The sequence below is a fragment of the Vigna radiata genome, chromosome 3 (genome assembly GCF_000741045.1).
Source record: "Vigna radiata var. radiata cultivar VC1973A chromosome 3, Vradiata_ver6, whole genome shotgun sequence".
In the NCBI taxonomy this organism is placed as follows: domain Eukaryota; kingdom Viridiplantae; phylum Streptophyta; class Magnoliopsida; order Fabales; family Fabaceae; genus Vigna; species Vigna radiata.
Window position 1 is genome coordinate 5510721 of NC_028353.1, and position 26627 is coordinate 5537347.

Sequence of the window (26627 nt, forward strand, 5' to 3'; positions counted from 1 at the left end):
TTTTCTAAACAAAAAATGTTATTTTGTTAATGTGTATTTTATTGGTTATTTTATTTTACATCAGTATCAGTTACTTAATACATCTTGAGTGCTAAGCTATTAATTATGTGACTTATAAGAACACGACTCTCCTCTCCTTGTTACAGATTAAATTGATTTTATATATATACTATTTTAGTAATAAAAAACTTATAACTATATATACTTCAATTGCATGATTATGATTATTCTCACTTAAACATTTGATTCAAATAAATCTAATAACAGGGTTTCCAACATGAGCGTACAAGAAACTCCTTGCACGGGGATAATGGAAGATTGGAGTAACATCTGCACCAACTGGCTGTGTTGCCCGCAGTCATTATTAAGTCTCTGGAAGCAACCAATCTCTTTCCACACCAAATCAGATGCCTTTTCCTTTAGCATAAACTGAAACAGCATCTTTGGTAATTTATATATGCTAACCTCTTTGGGATGTGATCACCAGTTCACCAACAATGGCATGTGCCAGAAAAAGGACACAAAAAGTCGTATGAACAAATATTCAATTGAGGGCTCTCAAATTCCTTGAATATGAATTAAACTGCAGAAGAATGCATGGGATTAACAAGACCGTCTAAGGTAGTTGAGTATCAATAAATTAAATCTCCCCGATGTGTATGTATGATTCTCAGTCACACTCAAACTAGAAATCCGAAATCCAATGACGTTATTTTAGAAAACAATCATCTCTCATTTGGCTTATTTCTAAAGTGGCCTTTAAATTGAATGTTAGTTCCTTCAGAAAAATGTTTGACACCAATATTACCTGCCCACTTCCATTGACTTTTTCATTGAGTGAAATAAAGACATAAGAACATTGTTTATCCTTAATACAAAAAATGGCACAACCAAAAATACTAGCAAATAAAGGACTGGTAAACAGAAACACAGAAACATGCCCTGATCTTGCCACACTTATCAAAGTAGGTGCAACAGAAATTGGTACGATTTCATTATATACAACATAAAAATACTGACCACCTGAAGCAGATCAAGAAAGTTCAAATCCGGCATTTGAACTTATAGCATATAGAAGCTTTGCTCTCAAGGTGCCTGGCCGTTTGTATGTCGGAAGCTGTAATCATTGAGAAATAGAAAATAAAAGCATAAATAATTCAGAAGTATGACAAATTGACGAGAGATTGCCTGAAAATGCCAACAATTTTGTCTTAAGTGACTCCACACTAAATGGGCATGGTTAGTTAGTGGACATACAAATTTCCGCACTTATTGCTAAGAAACCTATTTATACGATATTTTGAAATATGAGATTATGAAAAACTCAAGATTGTGATGCGTACTCATAAACAACATAAAGATCTTGACTTTCAAGCATGCCAAACCCCAAATATTATTCATAAAACCTACAGACCCCTGTGCTGGAAGCTCCTCACTTCACAAATGCACCGAGGGAGGGTAATTATATGTAGCCTTCCCTCATTGCACAAAGCATAGAAGCGATTTAAAAACTAACCAAGGCAAAACTTTACTGTTGTGTCAAGGATTTCCCTCAATATTTCATAGATTTAACATAATAATAGAAAAAAAAAAATAATAATAAAAAAAAAAAAAACTTGGGAATTTAGAAATCTATCATGCTAAACTACTCCTCCTAAGCACAAAGTTAGGAATGTGTTTCTCTGTTACTATATTATATTAGTAGTACCTTAAGTGTATTGTAGCAGGTTGAAGCTGATGGAAGCCGATCTACATCCTGTCCTCCAATTGTTGCCCAAAGAGGAACATCACAAACAACCTGTGTAAACAAATAGACATGAGTGCTAATCAATGAAATCAAGACGTTTTATCATTAAAAAAATGCATCATTTTTATGGTTTCATCTAATAACTGGATCTTGATGTTGCATAGGAGGGAAAAAGAATAACAGAAATCCTAGAAAAAAAAGGCAGGTGACAAGATGAAGGCTTGAGTATCTCATAGCAAGCACTTAAAGCACTGAATATCTAATGGAAAGCTTCTTCATTTGTAGCATCGAGAGCAACAAATTATTATAGATAACTGATTAGAAGAGTTCAAGACGTTTTGCTTCCTAACTCAATTGTTGTGCTTAATATACTCTGCGTGAGCAACAGAAAAACTTCAAATATATCTTAATCATTAAAGAATAGAACTTAATATACTCTGCGTGAGCAACAGAAAAACTTCAAATATATCTTAATCATTAAAGAACAGAACAGAATGGGAACAGAGAAGACTTAGTATAAATGGTTTTGAATGTCCATCAAACATAAAAGATTAAGAACATACCTTGTGGATGGTTAGTGGTGGCTGCAAGTATTTGAACCCGAGTAATGGAGCACGAGAACAACTGGTGACAAATTTAAGAAGCAGACAACGCTCTTGAGGTTCAAATCCTTTAATCACCTGTACACAATAGGCAGAAAACAGAAAATGAATAAAGATAACTTAAAATTAGCATCTACACAAATAATATGAATTAACTCTTAAATATAATTCATGAAGGTGAGAAAAATGCTCAAAAATCACGTGTCGAGAAAGAGAGGACCTATAGTTCAACCAAAAAAATGAAACCTAATAGCCCTTTCTAGGAGAGGAACAGAGGAGTGAAAGACCCCAGATTTTTTAACTTCGTATTTTAGGATTTACTTCATCTATAACCTACCGATCTTAAACAACAGAAAATATGAAGAAATAATTTTGACTCTTATCAAAACATCTATATAGTAACACAGCCATTGTATCATTGTATGTATCTGACCTGTTTGCATTCTAGAAGAAATATTTGATTGTTTGTTTTGAAATGAAAAATGAAATTATCTTTTCCTGTAAGTTTTTAGTAGTTCTACCCTCTTCTCGAAGTAAAAACTAATGCCCTAAAGTCCCATAACTATTTTTGACAGAGCCATCCGTGGAATGGAATTACTACCATGTCAAGTCCAATTTACCCCATTTTATTGAAAATAATATAATAAAGGACGCAACTTTTTACAACAAATCATTAATTCTTACAAGCAAAATCAGCAGAAAAAGTCTGCAAAATTTTCCACGTATTACTTATATATGATCACCATGCATAAAATTGGGGTTGATACTAGTAAATAAAGCAGAACAGAAGCAATATCATCAGCTTAAATAATTTGCTTTGCATGGATAGTTTTAATACAAAAACAACTGGACGAATATTCATGAGAACTGTACATATTTGGGTTAGGATCCAAGTACACAAGGTGTAATACTTAGTCAAATTACACTTTTAATAACTTTCTACACAATGCAAATTTAATCAATCCAACCATTCACTTTTATTATATTATCTCAATGATCACATCTATAAAAAAATTTTAAAAAAAACGCACTTATTGAGATGACAATACCTCCCAAAATATCTTGATTGTCCGGCTTCCCTCATTGTAACCACCAGTATATCGAGTGTTATTTTTCAGATCATCAACATCAATATCATAATTGCCACCTGAAAGCAACTGCATTCCTATATAGCTAAGAAATCTTGCTGGTAAAATTAACTGACTAAAATGTATTTTTACTATTAAATGTTTTTCACATTGGGTGTAGTTGGTGAATAAATGACTCTAGATTTGGGGACTCTAATAGAGTATCTTTCTCTTATTATATTCATTTGAACAAATTAAATAGCTACTTCAATACTGATACAGCGGACAATAACACTAAATGCAGAATTCTGTCACAAAAATGTCCTGGTGCCCTTTGTACGAGAAAGAAGCAGAAAGAGTAAATTTGCAAAAGAAAACCATTTCAACACACTAAGAAAGAGAAGATACCTGATTAAATTCACTAGCATTGAATAACTTCAACCAGGATGGACATATAAGATCAGTTAACCCTCTATAAAACGCATTTGAAAAGGGCAACATCTGTAATTTCAACATGGTCAAATATATATCCACGATACAACAGAGAATACAGAAGTGATAACCTGCATTATACTACAGTAAACAATGGTAAAACCTGTTGGTTGAGTTTGTAGTCTGCCATTGCATGCATGTACTGCATCTTGTTCTCATTCGTTACAGAAATATCTTTGCCACCAGACTTAAGTTCAACCACATACCTTTTACCCAATGATTCTTCAGTAACTGTGAAATCAAGACAGAGCTCCGTGATATCACCGTCATAATTCTGCATGAATGAGTATGTGAACCTTCCAGTAGAATGGCAAAATGCCAGAACACAAATACACAGTATCCACCAAAGTCAAACAAACTCAAGCTAAATTTTAAAAACAATCATACAATAAAATGCAGTATGAAGAACATTAATGAAGTTTTAAGGACGTCATGAATAATAGTGTTATTGTAGAGTTATATAACATCCATTACTACACCTAACCAGAAAAAGACATGGACTCTTTGAACAATATTCGTATACAATATTAGTTATGCTTTTCGTAGGATTGCAAATGGACCTGGCTTGTCTACAGAAGAAGAAAAACTGTAGGGGTCAAGCCATCAGCAAACTAAGTCAAAATTCAGAAAACACGGATCCTAATATAAACCAATGAATCGTTTTGAATGTCCTGAATCCTGATTAGTTTTGAAAAAATGTTTATATGAATGGTATGCAAAACATCATGGATTTTTCTCATGGTTTACCTTGACATACATAAGATTCCTGTATAGCTCTGGATCAAGTGTTGATAATTCATCAAGAAAACTATATCGTCCCAAAAGCTTTTGTACAAAAACATGGGAGAAAGAGTAATCAAGTAATATTCCTTCATATAGAGCTTTCCCGACTACTCGTCCAAGGAATTCAATCATCTGAAGACCATTCTCCAAATATCTGGCAGAAGCAGTTGGAATTAGAAGCCTGTCTGAAGTTGAGGTTTGGGAAAATAGTCCATATCTAAGACAAAAAGGACTAGGTGTCAGTTTACAAAGTCAATTCTTAAAGATGCAATAACCAAGAAATAGAATCGAGAAAGTTTGAAATATTTTGTCAAACTTACTCAGGAGCAAATGCTGCTTTTGATAAGTCAGTCAGAAACTCTTTAGATAACCCACCATAGTCCAGGCCAGCCTCAAGAAGACCACATTCACTAACAAATGATACATGGATGGATGACTTCAACCTTGACCCAAGGGAATTTAATTGCCGAAATCCATCTTCAACAATATGACCCCGACGTACTACTATCTCAATGGCTCGTGAACCAGGTTCAGAAATTTCACCGGCCATTTTTCGAGCTGCTTTATCCATCTTGATGAATTCACGAAACATCTCAACTCTATAGCAGTGTTTAAACAGATGATTGAGTTCCTTCTATAATCGATAGTAGACCATATAATGTCTTAAGCTCAATAAATGTCATGATTTTGATGACAAGTTGCAATTAAATATTCCATCTGAACTCAATTACTCTACTTTTCTTTAAAAAAAATCCAACTCCATCATATTGATCAATACTGTCATTAACAATAGTGTATTCCTACTTATTTTCTTTACTTATGTCTTTCTAATGTTTATCATATAGTGTATAATTCATACATAAATACAACCACTCATGTAATACAATGTTCATTACTTCATAGTATAAATGGGTATTATTTCAAAATGATTTTCATGAACATATCAAATTTAAGATAGTTTGAAAGAGAAAGTGATAATATCAGTAATCTTCTACAGTGTACTCTGTTTAAAGATATTTCATTTGACCAGCCAACACTAGAAGGAACAAAAAATAATATATGAATGTACCTTGAAATCTTAATTTAGTCTATACAAGCTCAGTGACTCGACAACCAAATTAAGATCATCTTTTTATATAACTTATAATTTCTGCTCATGTGATAAAATTTAATAAATCGATTCATTTTGGCTACGACACAGATCATCTAGCTCTTCACTTATAACTTATCCTTCAAAGGAATCAATACAATGCAACAACTAAAATGTCATAAGACATAAAGAACAGAACAGCATAATTAGATAAAATGTTTATCAGTCTTCTTAATGGTCATGGAATTAGTTACCTCTCCTCAAAAGGGAAAACGTGAGGAACAATAGTGACAGCAGAACCAACACTCAGTGAAGCTGATGAATCATCATGTATCAGGTTGGCTGCTAAAACTTCATGAGTTCTGGCAGCAACAGCAATTGGTGGCCGGCTTTTTCTAGCAGGAGAAAGCCACAAATCAGGAGGACAAAATGGGTGCCTGCAATCCCTTTCATACAGTAAATGTAAGCATCTGATAGCACAATCCATTAGGGACTTGTTATGATGACCACCAACATGGGACAAGCCATTATAAACCAATGTATTGAGCATAGATGCAATTTTTCTTTGCTGCTCTATTTGGAATGGAACCTAGAAACATTATATTGCAAAAAGTTAGTTTGAAAATGTGAATTAATTGATAGAAGAAGAACAGGGATAAGGAGCAACAGATCAGTTACCTGTTTCTCATAGAACTCTATGTCATCAAGAACTAAAAGCAGGTGAGAATAGGTCGCACAGAAAAGATGAAGCATAGCAAACATATCCTTTGGAATGCCTTGCGGCCCATTCCTCATAGGTTCTATGTCCCATATATCTGATGAATCGTCATTTGGTCTGCTAGGCTCAGTGTGACTGCTATTAAAGTCAGTGCAATCTGTTGCTGCTCGTGACCTACCTGCAAATTTATGAAGTACATTGACCCACTTATTAGGCCCATCTTTACTGACTTGTTTTTGCATCTTCTCAAAGGCTTTATGTTTGCTTTTTTCACTTATGTAATTATCAAAATTATGTTTGTCTCCTGAAAAAAAGGAACCCTCCAGTACACTCCACAATCTCACAAGAAATCCAGGAGTGAATGATAGCGTGTTGAGAACTGATAATGAGCCACGAATTGGACTCAAGACTGAAAATATCCTAAGTACATTAGAATAAAAAAGTGCAACATCACACAATTCTAGATTTCCCAGACATTCTAGGCTACTTGATGGCACAGTCTCAGCCTTGTTTATGGAATCTCTATTAATTGATGCCAAAAGAATTTTGAGATGCCACTGCTGACAAACAGGCCTAAATTGATCCATGTATGACAATATTAAGGATTCATTGGTCGCTTCACCCTCGTGCTGAACTGCATCAACTGGGTGTATTGAACTTTCATCAGTTTGAAGGGCTTTCTTTTTCTTTCTGACCCATCCAATATTATCAAGACAAGACAGCAGAGCCTCTGATAGAGTAATAACAACATGGACATACAATCCATGGTCTAAACCTTCATTGAAGGATTCATTCTCATTCATTGTTGCTAAGCAGATAATGTTAGCAAGGGCCCAACCAACTGGTGGAATAGCCTTGAAAGAGACAGCAATCTCTGATTTCACGAACTCTGACATCTCCATCAAAACTTTCTCTTTCAAAATCTGTCATTGCCTGTCAGAGTTTGATCAGTTCTGATATGTTTAAATTCTAAATTATGAAGTCATATGATCTTATTGACTTGAGTTAAAAGCCAATGGAAGGCATATTCAAGAGAAAAGTTCAAAATCTAATAATTCAATTAAGGCTCACTATTTTTAATTCCATCTGTCACGACTAAATATATATCATGGAGGTTTTTCTCTTCACCATCAATAACATAAAATATGTATTTACGCAAAAACAAGTTATTAGATAACTAAGGGTGAAAAATTCATCTTTCAATGATTATTTTTTCACTTCCATAGAAAAATATGCAGTGTTTTCAGTTAGAAATATTGTATCTATATATTACAGGATATAAATAGTGAAAAATGATTAGAAGGAATATTTAAAAATAAGAGCAGAACAATTATTTGCATCATCATAATTGCAATACTAAATGATGATACTAATACAAAAATTAGCTTTAAAGCAACGTTCATCTTTGATTTTGCAAGCATACAACTACAACATCAAACAATATGTATGCATAAAGAAGTCCAATGTGCCCGCCCAATCATTAACTCAGTGTTTGAAAGTTGGCACTAATTTAATTAAATTATAAATATCATTAAATTTACATGATCTGTCACTGTCTTGAAAAAGAAGAAGAAAGTAAATATTCAAAGAGAATAAAGAACAATTAAAGAGGCCAAGTTGCCATTGAAATAAAACAGCAGACTAATAATTTAGCAGGTGAAAATATTCTACTTTAATAATGATGCTTACCAATAGAGTCTGGAAGCATGGAAACAAAATAGATTTGTGCTTTAAAGCTGGTAGAAGAATAAGGGGGAGATGTTGCACTAGCCAAGGTATGGTCAGCAGATAAAGAATATACTGCTCAGCAGCATGGTTGAAATCCAGCGTATGAGGCACTTCTGCATCATAGTTTATCAGATAAAACGGCCGTACAGCTAAAGTTATTACACTTGCAGTAATGAAAAAATTTCCATCTGCCGGGGTGATGATCTTTGACTGGGAAGAAGGATTTTCTAATGCACTAATATATCTGCCAATAGACACATAACAACCACTTTTATCACTGCCCATGAACTGAATTAAATCTTTCACTGCTAAATCTGCATCAAAGTGGTTGTCATTTGTTATTCCTTTCCATCCTTTCATATCAGTTAACATTACAAGAATACGCATGGCGAGAGATGTAACAACAGTAATATCTTGGGCCCCGGAAGGGTGTTTACTGAACTCTGAAAGAATAACAAAACTAAGAAAAGTCAGCTTGCGTGCCTGGTATCTCCATATTCTTCTTTCTTCAGTTGTACCAATTGCCAAAAAGCAAAAGTTCAGCTTTGAATCTAACCAAAGAAAAAAATAGACCCCTTAGTAATGTATTAATTATATTAAACAAAAGGAAAAATGAGAAGCAAGGACGGTGGGGGGACAGCCCTTTTGAAGTCTCAAAACTAAGAAAAACAGCACAACAAAAAGTATCTTTGCATTCATTATTTCATATAATCTCGTCATGTAACTAAAATAAACTGACTTGTATAATCGAAAAGTCAACTTCAAATCCAATAAAATAACATCCAAATAAGAGGATATACCAGAAGATTTCAGGCTTTCCAATATGACGGTAAAGCACAGTTTGATAGAATCTATTCTCTTGCAGTTGACCTTCTGACGTTGAGTGGAGATAAGGGTAATAAAGAACAGAAATGGTCTCAACAAATTGTTTGAAATCCAATCTGCTGTCATTACACCAGTATAATGATTCACTGCTATCTCCCACTCTTGCTGAAGTTGCAGAGAAATTGCCTTTGTGACCTTGAAGCGCCTCCACACTCTCTGTTAACATTAAAAATAGCCCTTATTTCTCCACTTTGATCCAACAGAAGGTACAAATGAAAACTATAATGTACTAACAAATTGCAGTTCCAACTTTCTAATTTGTGTTTACAGCAAAGTAGGCCTCAAGTGTACAAACTTTTGCCTTCAATGACTCTAAGTTCATCGACTTCATGTTTGGAACAAAAGTAATACCAAGCATAGTCTAAAAAAGTATCAAGAAATATCCTAAGAAAATTTGGAGATTAAATATTGCATTTCACTTTGTAACCCATTGCTTCCATAAGCAGTCAAGAAATGACACTGAATGAACAACAGCTCAAAAACAAAAAAATTGACAGTCACAACACTGACTCCATTCTGATGTCTAGGTAAAGTAAGATGTACGCAAGTTCTGAGCATATAGGGTGTTTCCACAACCAGAACTCATGGCCAAGAGATCACATCAAGCTACAATTTTTCAACTGGACCGAGGTTCATTAAGAAACATGGAAACTTCTAAATGTTAGTCATGTTGTAATAGAGTATATCACTCAGATTATATCATTCCTCCCCCTATACTCGCCTAATAGTTTTCTGTTGTGAAAGACAGTTGTCACATACAGTTGCTATACGATTGATTACTTTTACTCCTTTACCAGATTTCTAACTTACAGTTGAGGCTCGCTCATCTACAAATATGAGAAACTACAGCTATGTCAAAAAGAGAAGAATAATAGGTTTACAGATTCATTTTTTTTTCTAAACCTTGGAGTTTTCTTTTCTCTCTCAATTTTCTCTTCTCGTGTAATCATAACGTGTCAAACCCATATTAGTGTTTAGGCATTGCATTAACACTTTGATTACTTCTAGTTTTTTTTTTTTTCTATAATTTCACATCGCTATAAAATTCAGCACAATAGATGGATTTTAGCATTTTATCATGTCTACAATGACCCATACTAATTTAAAACACGAATTCTCTCCCTTTGCATAATATTTTTATTCATACTAATTTTACATGACTTTTGTATAAGTCATATGTATCCTCTGCATAAGACAATCTTGTTTGAATGAGAGAAAGACCATTTCATGCAGTAAAGTTCTCCCTCCGAATATTTAATATCACTAGTTACCTAGGTTTCGAATTTGAAATCACTGATGAAGGTAAATTGTCCTTGAGCTCAGTGATAAATTAAGTTTACGCATGCTATGAGCTTGTAGTGCCACATAATGTTTAGAATTTACCGTATTCCAGCGCCCAAGTGGCGTGTTAACTTTTAAAATGAAAGAAATTGAAAGAACCTGAATGAAGAGAGCAGCAGCAGCAGCTCGTTTTGCATAATTGCGAAGTTCTCTTTCCTGAGTGACCTTCTGAAGAAGAGCGTCTCGCGTTATCTCCTTCGCACTTGCTCCTCTCAGCGACACCTTAACAACAAGCTCCATAATCAGAAAATGATCAAAATTTAATTACTTGAGTAATTGATCGCGGAGGCAAATCGAGCGCAGTATTCATGCCAAATTCAGGAACGAGATTGATTGATTGCAGGTAAGAAGAGCGAGTGAGTACCTACCTGCTGCTTACGAGGTGCGTCCATGGAAATCACTTGCGGAGTTAGCAACGATTCTCAATTCCGTTTCCCTTCTCCATCGCCCTCTTTTTCGTTGCTTTATTTTTAAGTTAATTTCGCTGTCAAAAAAACAATACCAAACACGGAGAAGTATGTTTTAAGTTTTATCGTCCCACAAGTTGACCGCTGATTTTCTTTTATTTTGTGATTTGTGAAAACTGATTACCGTCCCTTATATTTATTGAAAAATAATTAATTTTATATTTTATATAAAAAAATGCAAGCATAATAATTGAGTATGTGTATTATTATTATTATTATTATTATTATATATAATTACTATAAAGATGAGGTAAAAATAAGGTAGATCTTAGAAGTGCTTTACCATAACAATAACAATTACATAAAATGATATTATTTAAAATTAGAAAATATAAAAAATGTAAAATAAAACTACGTGATAAATGAGAAAGTTGGTTCTGTAGAAGGAGCGATGCAGTTTGCTTAGTGGGGAGAGAAATTGTAAATATATGATAGGGTGTGTGTTTACGCGCCAAGGATGGAGAGTGGAAATTGCAGTTGCAACATAGGATATGGTATTGCTACCGGTGTAGATAGGTGGCACCCGAGCCTCCATTGCAAACCCTTCAACTCTTCCCTTTTCTTCAAACCACCACCCTCCAAACCTCTTTCCCTTTCTTTCCGCCGCAACCTCCGCCATGCCACACACTACCTACCCCCGGATTCCCACTCCCTCATCCACGCACTCCACGTCTCCTCCCGCGCCGCCGACACCCAACTCGTCAAGACCGTCCACGCCGCGCTCCTTAAACTCCACGAACACGACACTCGCCTCTTTAACGCCCTCATATCCGCTTACCTCAAACTCCGCCTCTTCCCCCACGCCCTCCGCCTCTTCCTCTCTCTGCCTTCCCCCAACGCCGTCTCGTATACAGCCCTCATCTCCGCCCTATCGAAATGGCCCAACCGCGAGCATCACGCGCTCAAGCTCTTCCTCCGCATGACGCACTCCCACCTCATCCCCAACGCGTACACATACGTCGCGGTTTTAACTGCCTGCACAAGAATTCTTCATTTCCAGTTGGGCCTCCAGGTCCACGCTGCCGCTCTCAAAACGGCCCATTTCGATTCCACCTTCGTCGCAAACGCCCTCGTTTCTCTTTACGCCAAGCACGCCCCTTTCCGGGATGCGCTTAAACTCTTTAACCAAACACGGTACAGGGACATTGCGTCGTGGAACACTATTATCTCTGCTGCGGTGCAGGAATCCATGTACGACACTGCGTTTCGGTTATTCCGCGACATGCAGACGACGGATGCTTTTCGAGTTGATGATTTCACCTTGTCGATACTTTTGTCTGCGTGTGCGTCGTTGGTGGAAGGTCAGCAAGTTCACGCGCACGCTGTTAAATTGGGTTTGGAAACTAGTTTGAACGTTGGAAATGGACTCACTGGGTTTTACACTAAGTTTGGAACGCTTGAGGATGTGGAGTGGTTGTTTGAGGAGATGAAAGTGAGGGATGTTATAACTTGGACTCAGATGGTGACCATGTATATGGAGTTTGGGTTGGTGGATTTGGCTCTGAATGTGTTTGATGAAATGTCCGAGAAGAATTCTGTGTCTTACAACGCTGTTTTGTCTGGGTTTTGTCAAAACGAGGAAGGCTTGGAGGCGCTGAAGTTGTTTGTCAAAATGGTGGAGGAGGGTTTGGAGTTGACGGATTTTAGTTTGACTAGCGGAGTAAATGCTTGTGGATTGATTGGTGATCCCGAGGTCAGCAAGCAGGTTCATGGGTTTGCGGTGAAGTTTGGGTTTGGATCAAATGCTTGTATAGAAGCGGCATTGCTTGACATGTACACGAGGTGTGGGAGGATGGTGGATGCGGAGAAGATGTTTCTGAGATGGAAGGTGGAGCAGTTTAGCTCTGTGTGCTGGACAGCCATGATATGTGGCTATGCTCGAAACGGGCAGCCAGAGGAGGCCATTTCTCTTTTCCACGTTGGTCGATTCAATGAAAAGGTGATTATGGATGAAGTTGTGGTGACTTCGATGCTTGGTCTTTGTGGAACAGTTGGCCATCATGATATGGGTAAGCAAATTCACGGTCATGTTGTTAAATGTGGTTTGGGATCTAATTTGGAAGTGGGAAATGCACTTCTTAGCATGTATTTTAAGTGTGGGGACATGGACGATGCGATGAAGGTGTTTCGTGATATGGCTTGTACAGATGTAGTTACATGGAACACTTTGATCTCGGGAAATCTTATACACAGACAGGGGGGCAGAGCATTGGAAGTATGGGTGGAAATGCAGGAGAAGAACATAAAGCCTGACCAAGTTACATTTGTATTGATAATTTCAGCTTACAGGCAAACAAACTCAAATTTCGTTGATGATTGTCGTAGTTTGTTTAACTCTATGCGAACTGTTTATCAAATTGAGCCCACATCCATGCATTATGCTTCCTTCATCAGTGTCTTGGGTCACTGGGGTTTTCTGCAAGAAGCACTAGAAACTATCAATAAAATGCCTTTCCAGCCTTCAGCTCTTGTTTGGCGCGCATTGCTTGATGCTTCCAAACAGCATCAGAATGATATGATTGGAAAATGGGCTGCTCAGAATATTCTTTCCTTCAAACCTAAAGATCCTTCAACGTTTATACTTGTTTCAAATCTGTATTCTGCATCTGGGAGATGGGATCGCTCTGACATGGTCAGAGACGAGATGAGGCAAAAAGGGATTCGCAAACACCCAGCTCAAAGTTGGATCATTTCTGAGAAGAAAATACATACATTTTATCCGAGAGATAGATCACATCCTCAGGAGAAAGACATATACAGTGGTTTGGATATTTTGATCTTGGAGTGCCTAAAAGTTGGATATGAACCTGACACGAGCTTTGTTCTCCATGAAGTAGAGGAGCATCACAAGAAATTCTTTCTATTCCATCACAGTGCTAAACTGGCAGCAACTTATGGGATACTGATGAGCAAGCCTGGAATGCCCGTTCGGATTGTAAAGAACATCCTTCTTTGTGGGGACTGCCATACATTCTTAAAATATGCATCAATTGTCACGAAAAGAGATATATTTCTGAGAGATTCTTCTGGATTTCATTGTTTCTCCGGTGGCCAGTGCTCGTGTAAAGACTGCTGGTGAAAGCTGGCTCTTGTCGCCGGTTATCGTGATTTATATCAGTGGTCTTTGCTGAATAATTTTGGTAGTTATAGGATAGCAATGATAGATAAGATTTGTATGAGAAATTTTTCTATAGATGTTACCATGAATTTGGTGGAACCAATCATCTAAGGAGAAAAGGGGTAAAACAGCAAGAGGAGGCGGAAGAAAGATTCTTCTTTACAAATGTTTCTGTAAAAAAATTAGGGGTTAGAGCTCCACGGTCTCATCTGAACAAAGATGTATTTTGTCAGTTTGTTGATAACCTTTGATGTCTATGATCTAACACAGTTAGGTATTTACCAACACAGCTTGGTATTTTGTCGGAGTTTGGAGTATTGAAATATTTACTCCAACTACATTAGTTTTTCTTGTTCGGATGGACTTTTTAATTCGTGTATGAAATAGCCTACCTTTTTTTCCTTCAAAGTTACACTAGACGCCATGTAATAGTTGATTTGTAATTATTTTAAATGTTTTGTGAGATAAATATCTTTCATTTCAACCATCAACCTTTTCATTCACCACCTTTCTTCTGTCCAATTTAATAGATAAAAGCAATTTTTATATAACTTGAAATAATAATTTCACTATCTCTAAATATATGTTAATTTTTTTACTTGAGCATCGAAGAACCAATCAAACTTATTTCAACAAAATTAGTTATGTTATATTTATTTTCATCATTAATCCCAACAAATATCAATGTTAGATGGCCGCCCAGTTCTTTTCCTGTGTTGAGTTCACCAAGGTGGTTATATAAAAAGGGCAAAAGGGCTACTAGGGCAGATTCTTCCTGCACCTCTATATTTTCTTTCCTCTATTTCCATAATTATTTTTTCATTTTACTTTTTCTGGACTGTACATTTTTTAACTTTTGGATTATTTAATCCAAAAGAAAAAATAACTAATCTGAAAACCCGTTTTTTCTCTTAAAAAACCTTCCGGATTAAACCATATAGAAGCATCCGGAAGCCAAATAACTTTCAGAAATCTAGAATCCATTTTCTTAAAAAAGAATAATTTCGTAGTCTGAAAAATCATTTTTGGCTTTTGGATAGTATAATTCAGAAGTCGTTTTTTATTTTTTAAAAAACAAAAATACTTTCGATATGTACAAATGTAAAAAAAAAAAATTATAATGATATTTAGACAACATTTTTTTGACAACATTTAAACATTGATTACGTGTCAATCTGTGATTGGTCAAAAATTACTTCACAATCAACAATAATAATCATAAACATTATTGTGGTGTAATTTTTAACCAATCACATATTGACACGTAATCAATGTTTAAATGTTGTAAAAAAAATGTTATCTAAATATCATTATCCAAAAAAAATATGGAGATATATAAAGAAAGTTACAAAGGTAGGGGAAGAAAGTGCCATAAAAAGGAAGTTAATGAGGATGCTAATCGAGCCGATACTGATGCATAAGGTGAGAAAAATCATCCTGATTTGGTTTTGGGTTTGATGTAAGTGAAAGAGAGTTGGGCTAATCTTTCTTGTACCTCCATTTTTTCTTATTGCACCGCATAGGTGTGATGGAATCACCTTTTTATCCCATTTCTTTCTCTCACTTCCTTTTCCTTCTTTCATGTACCCAGCTACACACCTTCCTTCTCTTTCTTCCCACTGATGGCGCAACCCCCTTTCACCTCCAACACCTATTTAGAGATTAATGCAAAAGTCAATAAAAAGCTCAAAGAAATGGATTTAAGAATAACTTAGAAGAGTCAGCAAACTACTTTTATATTTAACTAATTTTAACAAATCAAGTGACATGTCCTATTAGAAAGTTATCACATTTTGTTATGCAGTATGGTAGAAGTCTCTTCTAGTAAGAACAGAATAATAATATGAATTGTAATTTTGTTATATATTCCTTTGAGTTGAGAGTGAATGGGAAGGAGGAAATTAGTCTTTCTTTTTGTCCCTTTCTTTTAAAGAGAACCATTGACCTTAGATCAAGGAAATTTTTGTCTATCATTTGATGTTTTCATTGAGAAATTTTTCACGCCATAACAAAGCATAATACACGATTCAAGACTACATCAGACCGAATAGAAGAGTCTATCCAACATTTAACACATTAGCAAATGGTGTTAAGTGTTAATCATGAGAGTCTCAATATAAAGGTGGATACAATATTGCAACAACTTGCTATGCTATGGGCCAAATCAGAATTGTCATCAAAAGCAAAGGACATAGTGTTTTTTAAAACCCATGTAAAGTTAGAAATTCCTTACTTTAATGTGGAAGATGCCATGGGGGTGGATATTCAAGATTTCTTAGTTTTTTAATTACCATGTTACTTCTGAGGCTCATCATATCAAGGTAGCATCACTCTACATGGAGAACATGCTCTCAACTCACATCAATGGATGCATTGTTCGTAATGGTATGGTCTGGTCTGGTGTAACTTTTGGAAATTCGATTTTCTCCATCATACTATGATGATCCCCAGAGTGTCCTCTTTAAGTTGACTCAGAAGCATACCATTTCATAATATCTTAATGAATTGAAAGATTAGGAAATAGAATCGTCGGTCTTCCTACAACCTTTTTATTGAGTTTTTTTTTTTTAGATTGAGTCTAGAAATCTGACATTAGATGCAAACGTTGCAACCTCATTCAATGATACAAGCAACAACCCTAGTCAGATTATAGAAAGACAATAACGTCAATTTGAGAACAAATTATGATAAGCTCACTTAAAAAGATATGGTAGTTCATTGAGAAAAAGGTCTCAACTATAATTGCAATGAAAAATTTAGTCTAAGCAACAAGTGTAAAGGAAGCTTATTTCTATTAGTAGTTGAGACAGGGGATGACGTGAGCAGAGTAATTATTGATCAATCATGTTTGATTCAAAAATAATTAAATGATAATTCTTCAAAGGCCCATGTCAGTTTTAATGCCCTTGTTGGACTGTTAACTCCCAAAGATTTATGTTTAATGTGTCATATATCTAAAAGTTATGACTGTTTTGGTGTATGGTGATAGTACACACAATTTTATTTAGCACCGTGTAGTTAAGCATATTCAATTGTCTATCTAACCCACAAAAACCGTGAGGGTGAAGGTAAGAGATGAAATGGAAATTGATTGTCGTTAGGTTTGTCAAAGCGTGAAAGTGGGTATTCAAAATCACGAGTTTGAAGTGGATCTTCATGTCTTACTTATTAGTGAGACTCATATTATTTTGGGTATCTATTGGTTGAAAGAATTGGACCCAATAATCAAATTATGCTAAATTGACCTTGAAGTTTATACAGAATGAAAATATGGTTGAATTTAAGACCAACGCACCGATCAGGCCACAAGATATTTTATCACACCAACTAAATATACTTATGCATACCAAGAAACATATTTTCCAAGTAATGTATTTCCCAAAAGATACAACGTGGAAGAAGTGGAAAGATTTATGCCAAGATTATCATCTTAAGGACAAGGTGAATTTTCCATAGGTGGATATTGATGAAAAGATAGAGTCCATTAATATGCAATCTAGCACATATATTCATAGGCTCAAGCATAAGTCAACAAGAGCCTAAAGAAAGGGATTTAAAGGCCTAGAATAGTCAACAAACTACCTTTATATTTAGTTTATTTTACCATTTAAATAAATCAAGTGACATGTCCCAGTCTTAGAGAGTTATCAAAGTTTGATATGCATTATGCTATAAGTATGTTTGAGTAAGAACATCTTGATGCATGGAGTGGATATTCAAGATTTTATAGTTTTTCAATTCATATTACTTTGAGGCTGATCGTATCAAGGTAACATCATTCTACATGGAGGGACTTGCTCTTAGTTGACATCAATGGATGCATTGCAATGGCATGATTATTACATGGCATGGTCTGCTGCAAGCATTGGAAACTCATTTTTCTCCATCATACTATGATGATTCCCAAGGTGTCCTCTTTAAATTGACTCAAAAAGGTACTATTTCAAAATATCTTAATGAGTTTGAAAAATTAACAAATGAGTCTTCCTACAACTTTCTTGTTGAGTTGTTTTATTTTTGTATTGAGTCCGAAAATTCAATGTGAGGTGCAGACATTGCAACCTCATTCACTGATATAAGCAACAACCCTATCCAGTTTATAGGAAGACAAGTTGATAGGACAAAAATGTCAATCTAAAAACAAATTGCAATAAGCTCACTCAAAAATAGATGCTAAGTCGTCAAGAAAAAAGTCAATGCACCAACCATTCTACAAGATGTTTCAGCACACCAACTAAATATACTTATGCATACCAAGACAACTGCACCTTTCCAAGTAATTTATTTTCCAAAAAATACAACTTGAGAGAAGTGGATCGATTGAGATTTATGCCAACATTATCACCTTGAGGACAAGGTGAATTTTCCACAAGTAAGTATTGATAGAAAGGTAAAATCCATTACTCTTTAGTCCAAGACATATATTTATAGGCTCACATAGAAGTCAACAAGAGTTCAAAGAAAAAGATTGAAAGACTTAGAAGAATCAAAAAATTACCTTTATATTTAGTTTATTTTACCATTTAGATAAATCAAGTGATCTCTCAATCTTAAAGAGTTGTCAAAAATTGTTATGCATTATGTAAGTACTTTGAGTAAGAATAGAATAATAATTATGAATTGTAATTTTTTTATATATATTTTTTTGGATTGAAAGTGAATGGAAAGGAATAAATTAGTTTCTTTCTTTGTCTCTTTTTTTCTAACGAAGATCTTTGATTTCTAAGAAAACTTTTATGTATCGATTTTTCAAGTGTTTTTACTTTTGCATGTATGATCTCTGCATAATATCATTATATGTTAAGACATGTCGTTTGCTACGTCAACAAATTTTTATGGTTGATTATTGTTGTTTGATTCACAGTAACTATCTCTATTCATTAATAAATTTTGAAGATAAAATTTAAAATTTGAAACAATGAGAAAATCTAATTTCATAAAAATCAAAAAACTAAAAAACATATTTAATATAATTTAAAATCTTATTTAATTTAATAAAAATTGAGAAACTAAAAATATATTTAATTTTAAAACTTAAACGAAATATATGTTTTCTAAACTATCGATTACAAACTAATAATGAACATGATAAAATCATTACAAAATTTAAATTCTAATTTAATAAAATAAAAGAGAATTGATATATATATATATATATATATATATATATATATATATATATATATATATATATATATATATTAATGAATATGTTTCTACCCGTTAATCTTATAGTATTAGTTATATTAATTTAAGTTCATAAATATTTAAATGTATTCAAAACATATTAATTGTATTTATATTTATATATAAACGACATTTTTCTTTTTTTTTATATTCACATTTATATTTTAATTTTATCCTTCAAATAATTTCTTTTAACTAAAATAATTATTTTATCAATATTATTTTTTATTTGTAAATTTTTTTTTTCAATTTATATTTTTATATTCCACGTGTAAGAATATATATAGAATACTGTCAAAATTACTTAATATTAATTAGAAAATATATATTTTTTATTTTATTTTTAAAGAATTAAATATATTTTTAACCTTTTAATTTTTTCGAAATTTGATTTATCTCAAACTTTAAATTATTTTTATCTAAAACTTTATTAATAAAGGGACATAATTCTTGTAATCAAATCATATTAAAAATTTGTTGATGTAATAAATAGTATTATTGCGTGTAATCATGTATTGATATATAAATATATACACGGTTTGGTATATTAACAAAAATTTTAACACTGTTTGATCAAAGATTAAATGTATACATTAAAAAAGCTTGAGGAGAATGAAGAAAATGATTGAAAGTTTAACAGAAATCCTATTTTCCATAAAAGTTAAACAACAATTGAACATCATCACTTCGTTAAAAAGCATCCTGCAATCAACTATAATGATTTTTTCAAAAGTAAATACAAATTTTATCATGCAACTAAATCGAGTTTATTAATTAAATCTGAAACTCACGACCCTGTTATATAACTCAGTAAGAGAAACAACTAACAAAACCTATTTCTCAGTAAAAAAAATAATGATATTTTGACAACATTTTTTGATAATTTTTTTAACAATAAAATATGTGTTATCATTTTATTAATTAATTTAAATTTATATTTAAAAGAATATTTAAAACAGATCAATCACAATCTATTACGTTTATAAAAAAAAATTGTTAAAAAAAGTATCGTTAAAATTAGATTGGATTTCCAAACCATAACGTACTAAATTAAAAGTTGTCACGAATGGTTACGTTTAACCTGTGAATTCAACACGAGAAATGGGCCTACTTATTTCCATGTTTCACCCTCTCCCACCTCTCCTTATCCTCTTCACAATAAACACTGTCGCATGTTCAGTGTTCACCGTATCACACCCATTAAACAACAATCTTAGCCAAACAATGTTCCTTAACATTAACAATAACTATGTCACAAATATTAGCTTATCTGCTTCTTGTTTCCTGTTGCTGTTCGATTTCGGGAACAAAAAAAAAATTGTTGGTTTCAGATCTACTTCTATTTTGTATATTTTATAATATAATACAAGGGTAAACTTTTTGTTGTTTCAAGAGATTTCGGTGCCGTTGCGTCAAGCAGTTTAATATAAATTAACGGAGTGAATAACACGCTGCTTTAGGCCTTTATCGAGGCTTCATTCGCCGTCACTCTCCCAATTTCGTTTTAAATACAAAAAATGCAAAATATAGAAAAATAAATAACAATTTAGCTCAAATATATTTTTATCTTAAAAAAATAAATTATGCCTTTTTTCAGAAAGCTTGTGGTGCTTTTTGGTTTCTAGAAAGTTATAGGCTACATTTCTTTATGTAGATTGTTATAATTGGACACATTTTACCACCTATAAAAAAAATCACATCTCAAAAGGGAAACTTGAAATCATATTTAAAATAATTTCAAAAAAATCAACAGTCTAACGAGTACAACAAAAAATCTTCCCCGTGTTATATATTTGAACGAAAGCATACAAAAATAACGAGAAATTATAAATTAAAAAACTCGAACGATTACAATGATTTAGTTTAGTTGTATAATAAATATAGAGTATTATCTATTAAAATAAATTCAAGGAAGTGTATAAAAAGAACTATATATGTAGAAAATTTATTAAAAGGTTTGGGTTGGGATTGGTACTTTTAGTAGAAGTTCTTTATCAGCACTCAAATTACATGATTTGGAAAACGACGTCGCCTCAGTGCGGTCAATTAGAATAGTGTTTGTGAATTAATGTTTTATTATGGTATGATGTAAAAAATAAACGTATGTTTACATTTAGCAATGTATTAAAAACTTTTTCTTAAAAGGTGATTACTTCATGTTTGTGTTATCTTTTGAACTTTTAAGAGAGACTGTAATTTGCACAATACCAAATTAAGAAAAATTCCAAACCATATTTATCCATAAGCTACTGTGTGTGATTGTGCTTCGGTTGGACTGTTTAGAAAAAAAAAAAAACATTACTTTTTTGGGACATTATTTTTCCCTTTTTATCACAAGATCAGCTTTATGATGAATATTTCAACCATGGATTAATCTGCTTAAAAAGCAGAATGTTGCGTAAAACTGTGAAATTATGGAAAAACTGTAAACATTAAAATTATAAAAAAAAATGGAAAATTAGAAAATTGGAAAAAGTGTGTCATCATGGCTTGACCTCTAATTCCCGTCGATGAAATAAATGGGAGGTGGCATGCATAAGAATTATGACTTACGAACTTCTACTAAATTACCGTTTTGCACCTATTCAATTTGTTTTTATTTTTTAGCCAATGCTTTTCTACTCTCAGTTATTACTATCATATTTGACTTTTATTCTTGCCATTAATAAAAGTAATATAATTTAAATGCGAAATTTTTTTCAATAGAAACAAATCCTCGATTTTCCTAAAGATATGACATATTTTTAACAAGCCAACACGTGCATGAGTCGTGAAATTCAAATTAAATTATTAATAAACTAACAAGAATAGTCTTAATAAATGTGTAAAAGCGTGATCACTATGGTTGATATAATTAAACTAAAGAAGGTTGTTTTTATGGAGTTTATTAAACTAAAAACAACGTGTTAATACTTTATTTTTTTCCATTGGCATATTATTTTTGACATATATTGATTAATTATAAACAACTTTTATAACTAGTCAAATATACTTTAAACACGCCAGTATTACTTGTTTTTTTAGTGTGCTACATTGTTTACTAATCATAGATTATGTGTTGTATAATATTTGATTAAATTATAATTTTGATATTGTCACTTTTATACATAATTTTAGCTTGTGTTTTTTTTTTTTTTTTAGATTCTTTAAGTAAAGCGAGTTTACACTTTAATTTTTAATATTTTTATTAAGATATAAAACTTAAAATGAGGAAAAAAAAGATTAAATAATAATATATTGTATATATGAGGTCCGTAGGTTATAGTTTATTCTCATGTATTTCTGATCCAAAACGACACGTTTGAAGCGAATCGAAGTAACAGAAGGACACGTGTCTGGGTTGGGAGAAAGGGAAGAAAATAAAGAGATTATTAATAAGTGGGTCGGTGAGTTGTTGGTAAGAAGCATAAGAGAGGGGTAAAAGAGGAAATGCAAAAAGTTGCATGCAAAAACTCAGATTTTGAGGACAAAGTGTGAGGACGCTTGGCCTGATATCGCACCCATTTATTACCAACACTTCAACGTCAGATTCCTCACCCTCTGCCACCAAAACCAAAACTCTCTTCTATTCTCTCATCTTTCTCTTTCTTTCTCTCTTTCTTTCTCTCTTCACAAACAAAACACAACTATGTCTTCTGCATAGACAACAGAAACCACCTGCTTTCTAAATTCTGTAGCAAAAGGTTAAGAAACAGCTTCAATGGGTACTTCTGTTACATGGGGCTCAGGGCCATCTTCATCCACCAAGCTCTTTCTGTTCATGCTTCCTCTCGTGCTTGTTGCAGGGCTGGTTTCTGTTTTGGGTCCTAGCCCCTCTAGTTGGTTTTCCACTGCCAAGCCACCGCTGTTATTATTCAGCTCTGTTACTTCCTCAGCTGCTAGTAGTGGTGCTGTCACCACCCCTTCTGAGGTGAAGCAGAGAGAAGAGTTGCTGGTGGTGGCCGTGGATAATCGTGCTGGAGAGAATCTTATCTCCGATGACACTCACTTCAATCTCTCCTCTACTCCTCCATTTTCTGTTCAGGCCATACAACAACATGTGAGACCTTTTTCTTCTTTTCTTATCATAATTCCACCCTTAAGTTTGCCATTTTTCTTTATTTATATGAATCACATTACAACAGGGGTAGGATGGGACATAATTTCGATACGACTCTACTTTATTCCTACAGAATTTCACTGTGATAATCCAAATAATAAGGGCAGCCACCCTGCTACGAGAATCAGACCAACAATACCTATTTTTAAGAATAAAACTATGCAATAAATGTTTGAATAAAAAGATTATACCAATTTATTACTGTAAAAAGATTATACCAATTTCTACCTCAAGTAATTAGTAATTTATCTGAGTATTTAAGTTTTCTTTCCCGATTTTGTTTGGTAGAAAAATAGGTAGCAGTGTGGGTTATGGAAGCTATTCTAAGATGAAAATTTCGTTAAAAATGTCAGATGATTGTTATATTTAAGAAGGAAAGAATGTACAGACAGAAAGAAAAGAATGCAACTAAAGCCATTGAGAATGTTACAGACCAGATACCTTAACTTTTTCTTTAATTTTGCAGAAAAGATATAGGAGTTTGAATAAATCTGTGGTGGGATAATACCCAAACGAAGGGAGAGAGATTTTATCTTATTATTATTCAATTTATTCTTTTTAAAGTAAAGTTTACAGAATAAGGAGATGCACTACCTCAGTCTAAGTTATAGCAGAGGAAAGGAAAACATCGATCTCACATAGCACTTGGTCGATGTTTAAAATTTTCCAGATTGAATTAGTAGAATGAAGATAAATTTGGAACATGAGGAATTAAAAATTGATATTTAACTGAACCTTACTCTTTCGTCTACGCACTGCTACTATATTATAATAATATATTTGCTTTATTTTCATCTTTTCGAGACAACTTCTCTCTGTGAAATGAAGGAATTGAAATAATGCAAATTGATATATCAACTTGGATGTTACTCTGTACTTGTTGCCTTAGTGTTGCGATCAAGGGAGTTATTTTGCGTATTTGAGGATTTTAAGACCTATAATATATGAATATCATGTCCCCTTGTTGAATATTGTAACTTCGTAAATACGCAAAGAAATGCGAATCCCCATCCCTTGGGTTTTCACTTTTCAGATACTTTAGTTGGTTTTCAGTGTGCAATTTGTTTCTACAAGTTACCAAAATAAATTGGAGTGACAAATATTTGGCTGCGTTTATCTTCTAAATTATTTTTTGGATAATTTCCATTTTAGATGGGAATTAGTTCAATTTCGTATACATGGATTCATCTCCTACACTGCACATGTAGCAATGATTTCGAAAAGGTTTGAATTTAAGAAACTAGTTGTCAAGTTCCGTTTTAAGACAGGAAATAGACAAAGCGACTTGTTAGGCAGAGCATTGTAGCATGGTTGAAATTAAAAGGCTATCCATTTATGAGTTTTAAATAAAGGTGACGACGACCCATCATTTTATTTACCAGAGCAGGGATGAACAAAACGTTCCCCAAAATTTGGGTAACGTGAGTTCGGTGAACGAGTCTTATGTTCCAGCAGAAAGGCCAAAACTGCAAAGAAAATTCAGCATCTTAGACAGAAATGAAGCAGGTCTAATAAAAGCTCGAGCCGCAATTAGAGAAGCAAGAAACGGAAATCAAACGCAAGATACAGACTACGTTCCTATTGGACCAATGTACATGAATGCCAATGCATTTCACAGGTAAAAGAAGCAAATAACATTAGACTTTGTTGGCTTAACAGAAGTAAGTAAGTAATTCGATTTGTGCATGTTACAGGAGTTACTTGGAAATGGAGAAACAGCTGAAAGTGTATGTGTACGAAGAAGGGGAGGCTCCAGTTTTTCATAACGGACCTTGCAAGAGCATATACTCGATGGAGGGGAATTTCATCCATGCTATTGAGATGAACGAGAAATTCCGAACAAGAGATCCTGAGAAAGCACATGTTTTTTTCTTACCTTTTAGTGTAGCAATGTTGGTCCAATTCGTGTATGTACGAGACTCTCATGACTTTGGCCCCATAAAAAAAACTGTCACGGATTACATCGACGTCATCGCAGGAAGATACCCCTATTGGAACAGAAGCCTTGGAGCTGATCATTTCTATCTTGCTTGCCACGATTGGGTAATTAAACCATCACTGCATTGTGCTTTTTTTTTTTTTATATATATATATATATTTTAATGATTATCAGAAAATAATCTTGATTGTTGTAAATTGTTTTTCAGGGGCCAGAGACTTCGCGCTCGGTTCCTAATTTGAAAGATAATTCGATACGCGTGTTGTGCAATGCTAACACTTCCGAGGGATTCAAGCCTTCGAAGGATGTCTCTTTGCCGGAAATTAACCTCCAAAGTGGTTCCATAAACGGTTTGATCGGTGGGCCGTCTGCTTCGAAGCGTCCACTCTTGGCCTTCTTTGCCGGTGGACTTCACGGCCCAATTAGGCCGGTTCTTCTTGAACAGTGGGAAAACAAGGACGAGGACATAAAGGTTCAGAAGTACCTTCCGAAGGGTGTGTCGTACTATGAGATGCTGAGGAAGAGCAGGTTCTGTCTTTGTCCCAGTGGGTACGAGGTGGCGAGTCCGAGAGTGGTGGAGGCAATCTACACAGGGTGTGTCCCAGTTCTGATTTCGGATCACTATGTCCCTCCGTTCAGTGATGTTTTGAATTGGAAGTCGTTTTCCGTTGAAGTTACGGTTGAGGAGATTCCGAAATTGAAGGAAATTTTGTTGAGTATTTCTCCAAGACAGTATATAAGAATGCAGAGGAGAGTGGTACAAGTTAGGAGGCATTTTGAGGTGCACTCTCCTCCCAAGAGATTCGATGTCTTTCACATGATTCTTCATTCTGTATGGCTTAGAAGATTGAACTTCAGAGTCCACGATCATCAATCACAACTGTCTTAGTTTCCCATTGTTATCCCATGTAATAAGCTGTCATTTTTTTCCATTATCAGAAGCAAAAATAATATTTCATTTTTCCCATATTCCATGTAAAAAAAAACAGTTTTCAGAGTAAGAAAATATGTGAACAGAGTCAACATCTGTTGTTTAAGAGACTAGATACTTTTATCCATCTTACCCCATTAGCCCTTATTCTGGAGTCAAGGATATCGATTTATGATATATCTGTACATGGTTCGAGTGCAATTCGGTATGTGAAACAGAGAAATTTTGGGTCAGACCAATGATTGGAATGCACGATCTGAAATCTGGAAATGAAAATCAACAAACTCAACGACGAAGGAAACGATGGGCAACGACACAGAAAGGAAGAAAATAATATGGAACAACACACAAATTACGCTTTCAAGTTAAAACATTTTTTTTTTAACAATTTCAATCATAAAAAAGCCATAGAATCTAAGTATGAATTTTATTA

General features: G+C 34.0%; 3 protein-coding genes across 7 annotated transcripts; 2 read left to right on the forward strand and 1 right to left on the reverse strand.

Annotated features, from left to right (window-relative positions):
- Positions 1–178: 178 nt before the first annotated feature.
- Positions 179–11006, reverse strand: LOC106757671 (E3 ubiquitin-protein ligase UPL7). 5 transcript variants are annotated; one of them, XM_014640409.2, is made up of 15 exons: positions 10822–11004; positions 10553–10687; positions 9028–9268; positions 8189–8778; positions 6460–7422; positions 6036–6370; positions 5012–5290; positions 4656–4908; positions 4012–4182; positions 3825–3917; positions 3399–3506; positions 2311–2427; positions 1709–1798; positions 1024–1117; positions 179–583 (listed from the first exon to the last, which is right to left on the reverse strand). In XM_014640409.2, the coding sequence occupies exons 1-14, from the start codon at positions 10843–10845 to the stop codon at positions 1034–1036; spliced, it is 3483 nt and encodes a 1160-aa protein (XP_014495895.1). In that variant the 5' UTR covers positions 10846–11004; the 3' UTR covers positions 179–583; positions 1024–1033. The 5 variants fall into 5 exon arrangements, 4 of the variants coding, with proteins under 4 accessions (XP_014495895.1, XP_014495894.1, XP_014495896.1 ...); XM_014640408.2 differs by having other exon boundaries at positions 1021–1117; XM_014640410.2 differs by having other exon boundaries at positions 1021–1117; positions 10553–10675; positions 10822–11003.
- Positions 11007–11188: 182 nt separating this feature from the next.
- On the forward strand, positions 11189–14531 carry LOC106757972 (pentatricopeptide repeat-containing protein At5g03800). The gene has a single exon (XM_014640842.2). It carries the CDS (start codon positions 11378–11380, stop codon positions 13997–13999), a length of 2622 nt encoding a protein of 873 aa, XP_014496328.1. The 5' UTR covers positions 11189–11377; the 3' UTR covers positions 14000–14531.
- Positions 14532–22684: 8153 nt separating this feature from the next.
- On the forward strand, positions 22685–26311 carry LOC106757416 (probable glycosyltransferase At5g03795). Its single transcript, XM_014640085.2, has 4 exons — positions 22685–23264; positions 24707–24942; positions 25019–25367; positions 25472–26311. Exons 1-4 carry the CDS (start codon positions 22926–22928, stop codon positions 26150–26152), a joined length of 1605 nt encoding a protein of 534 aa, XP_014495571.1. The 5' UTR covers positions 22685–22925; the 3' UTR covers positions 26153–26311.
- The last annotated feature ends 316 nt before the right edge of the window (positions 26312–26627 follow it).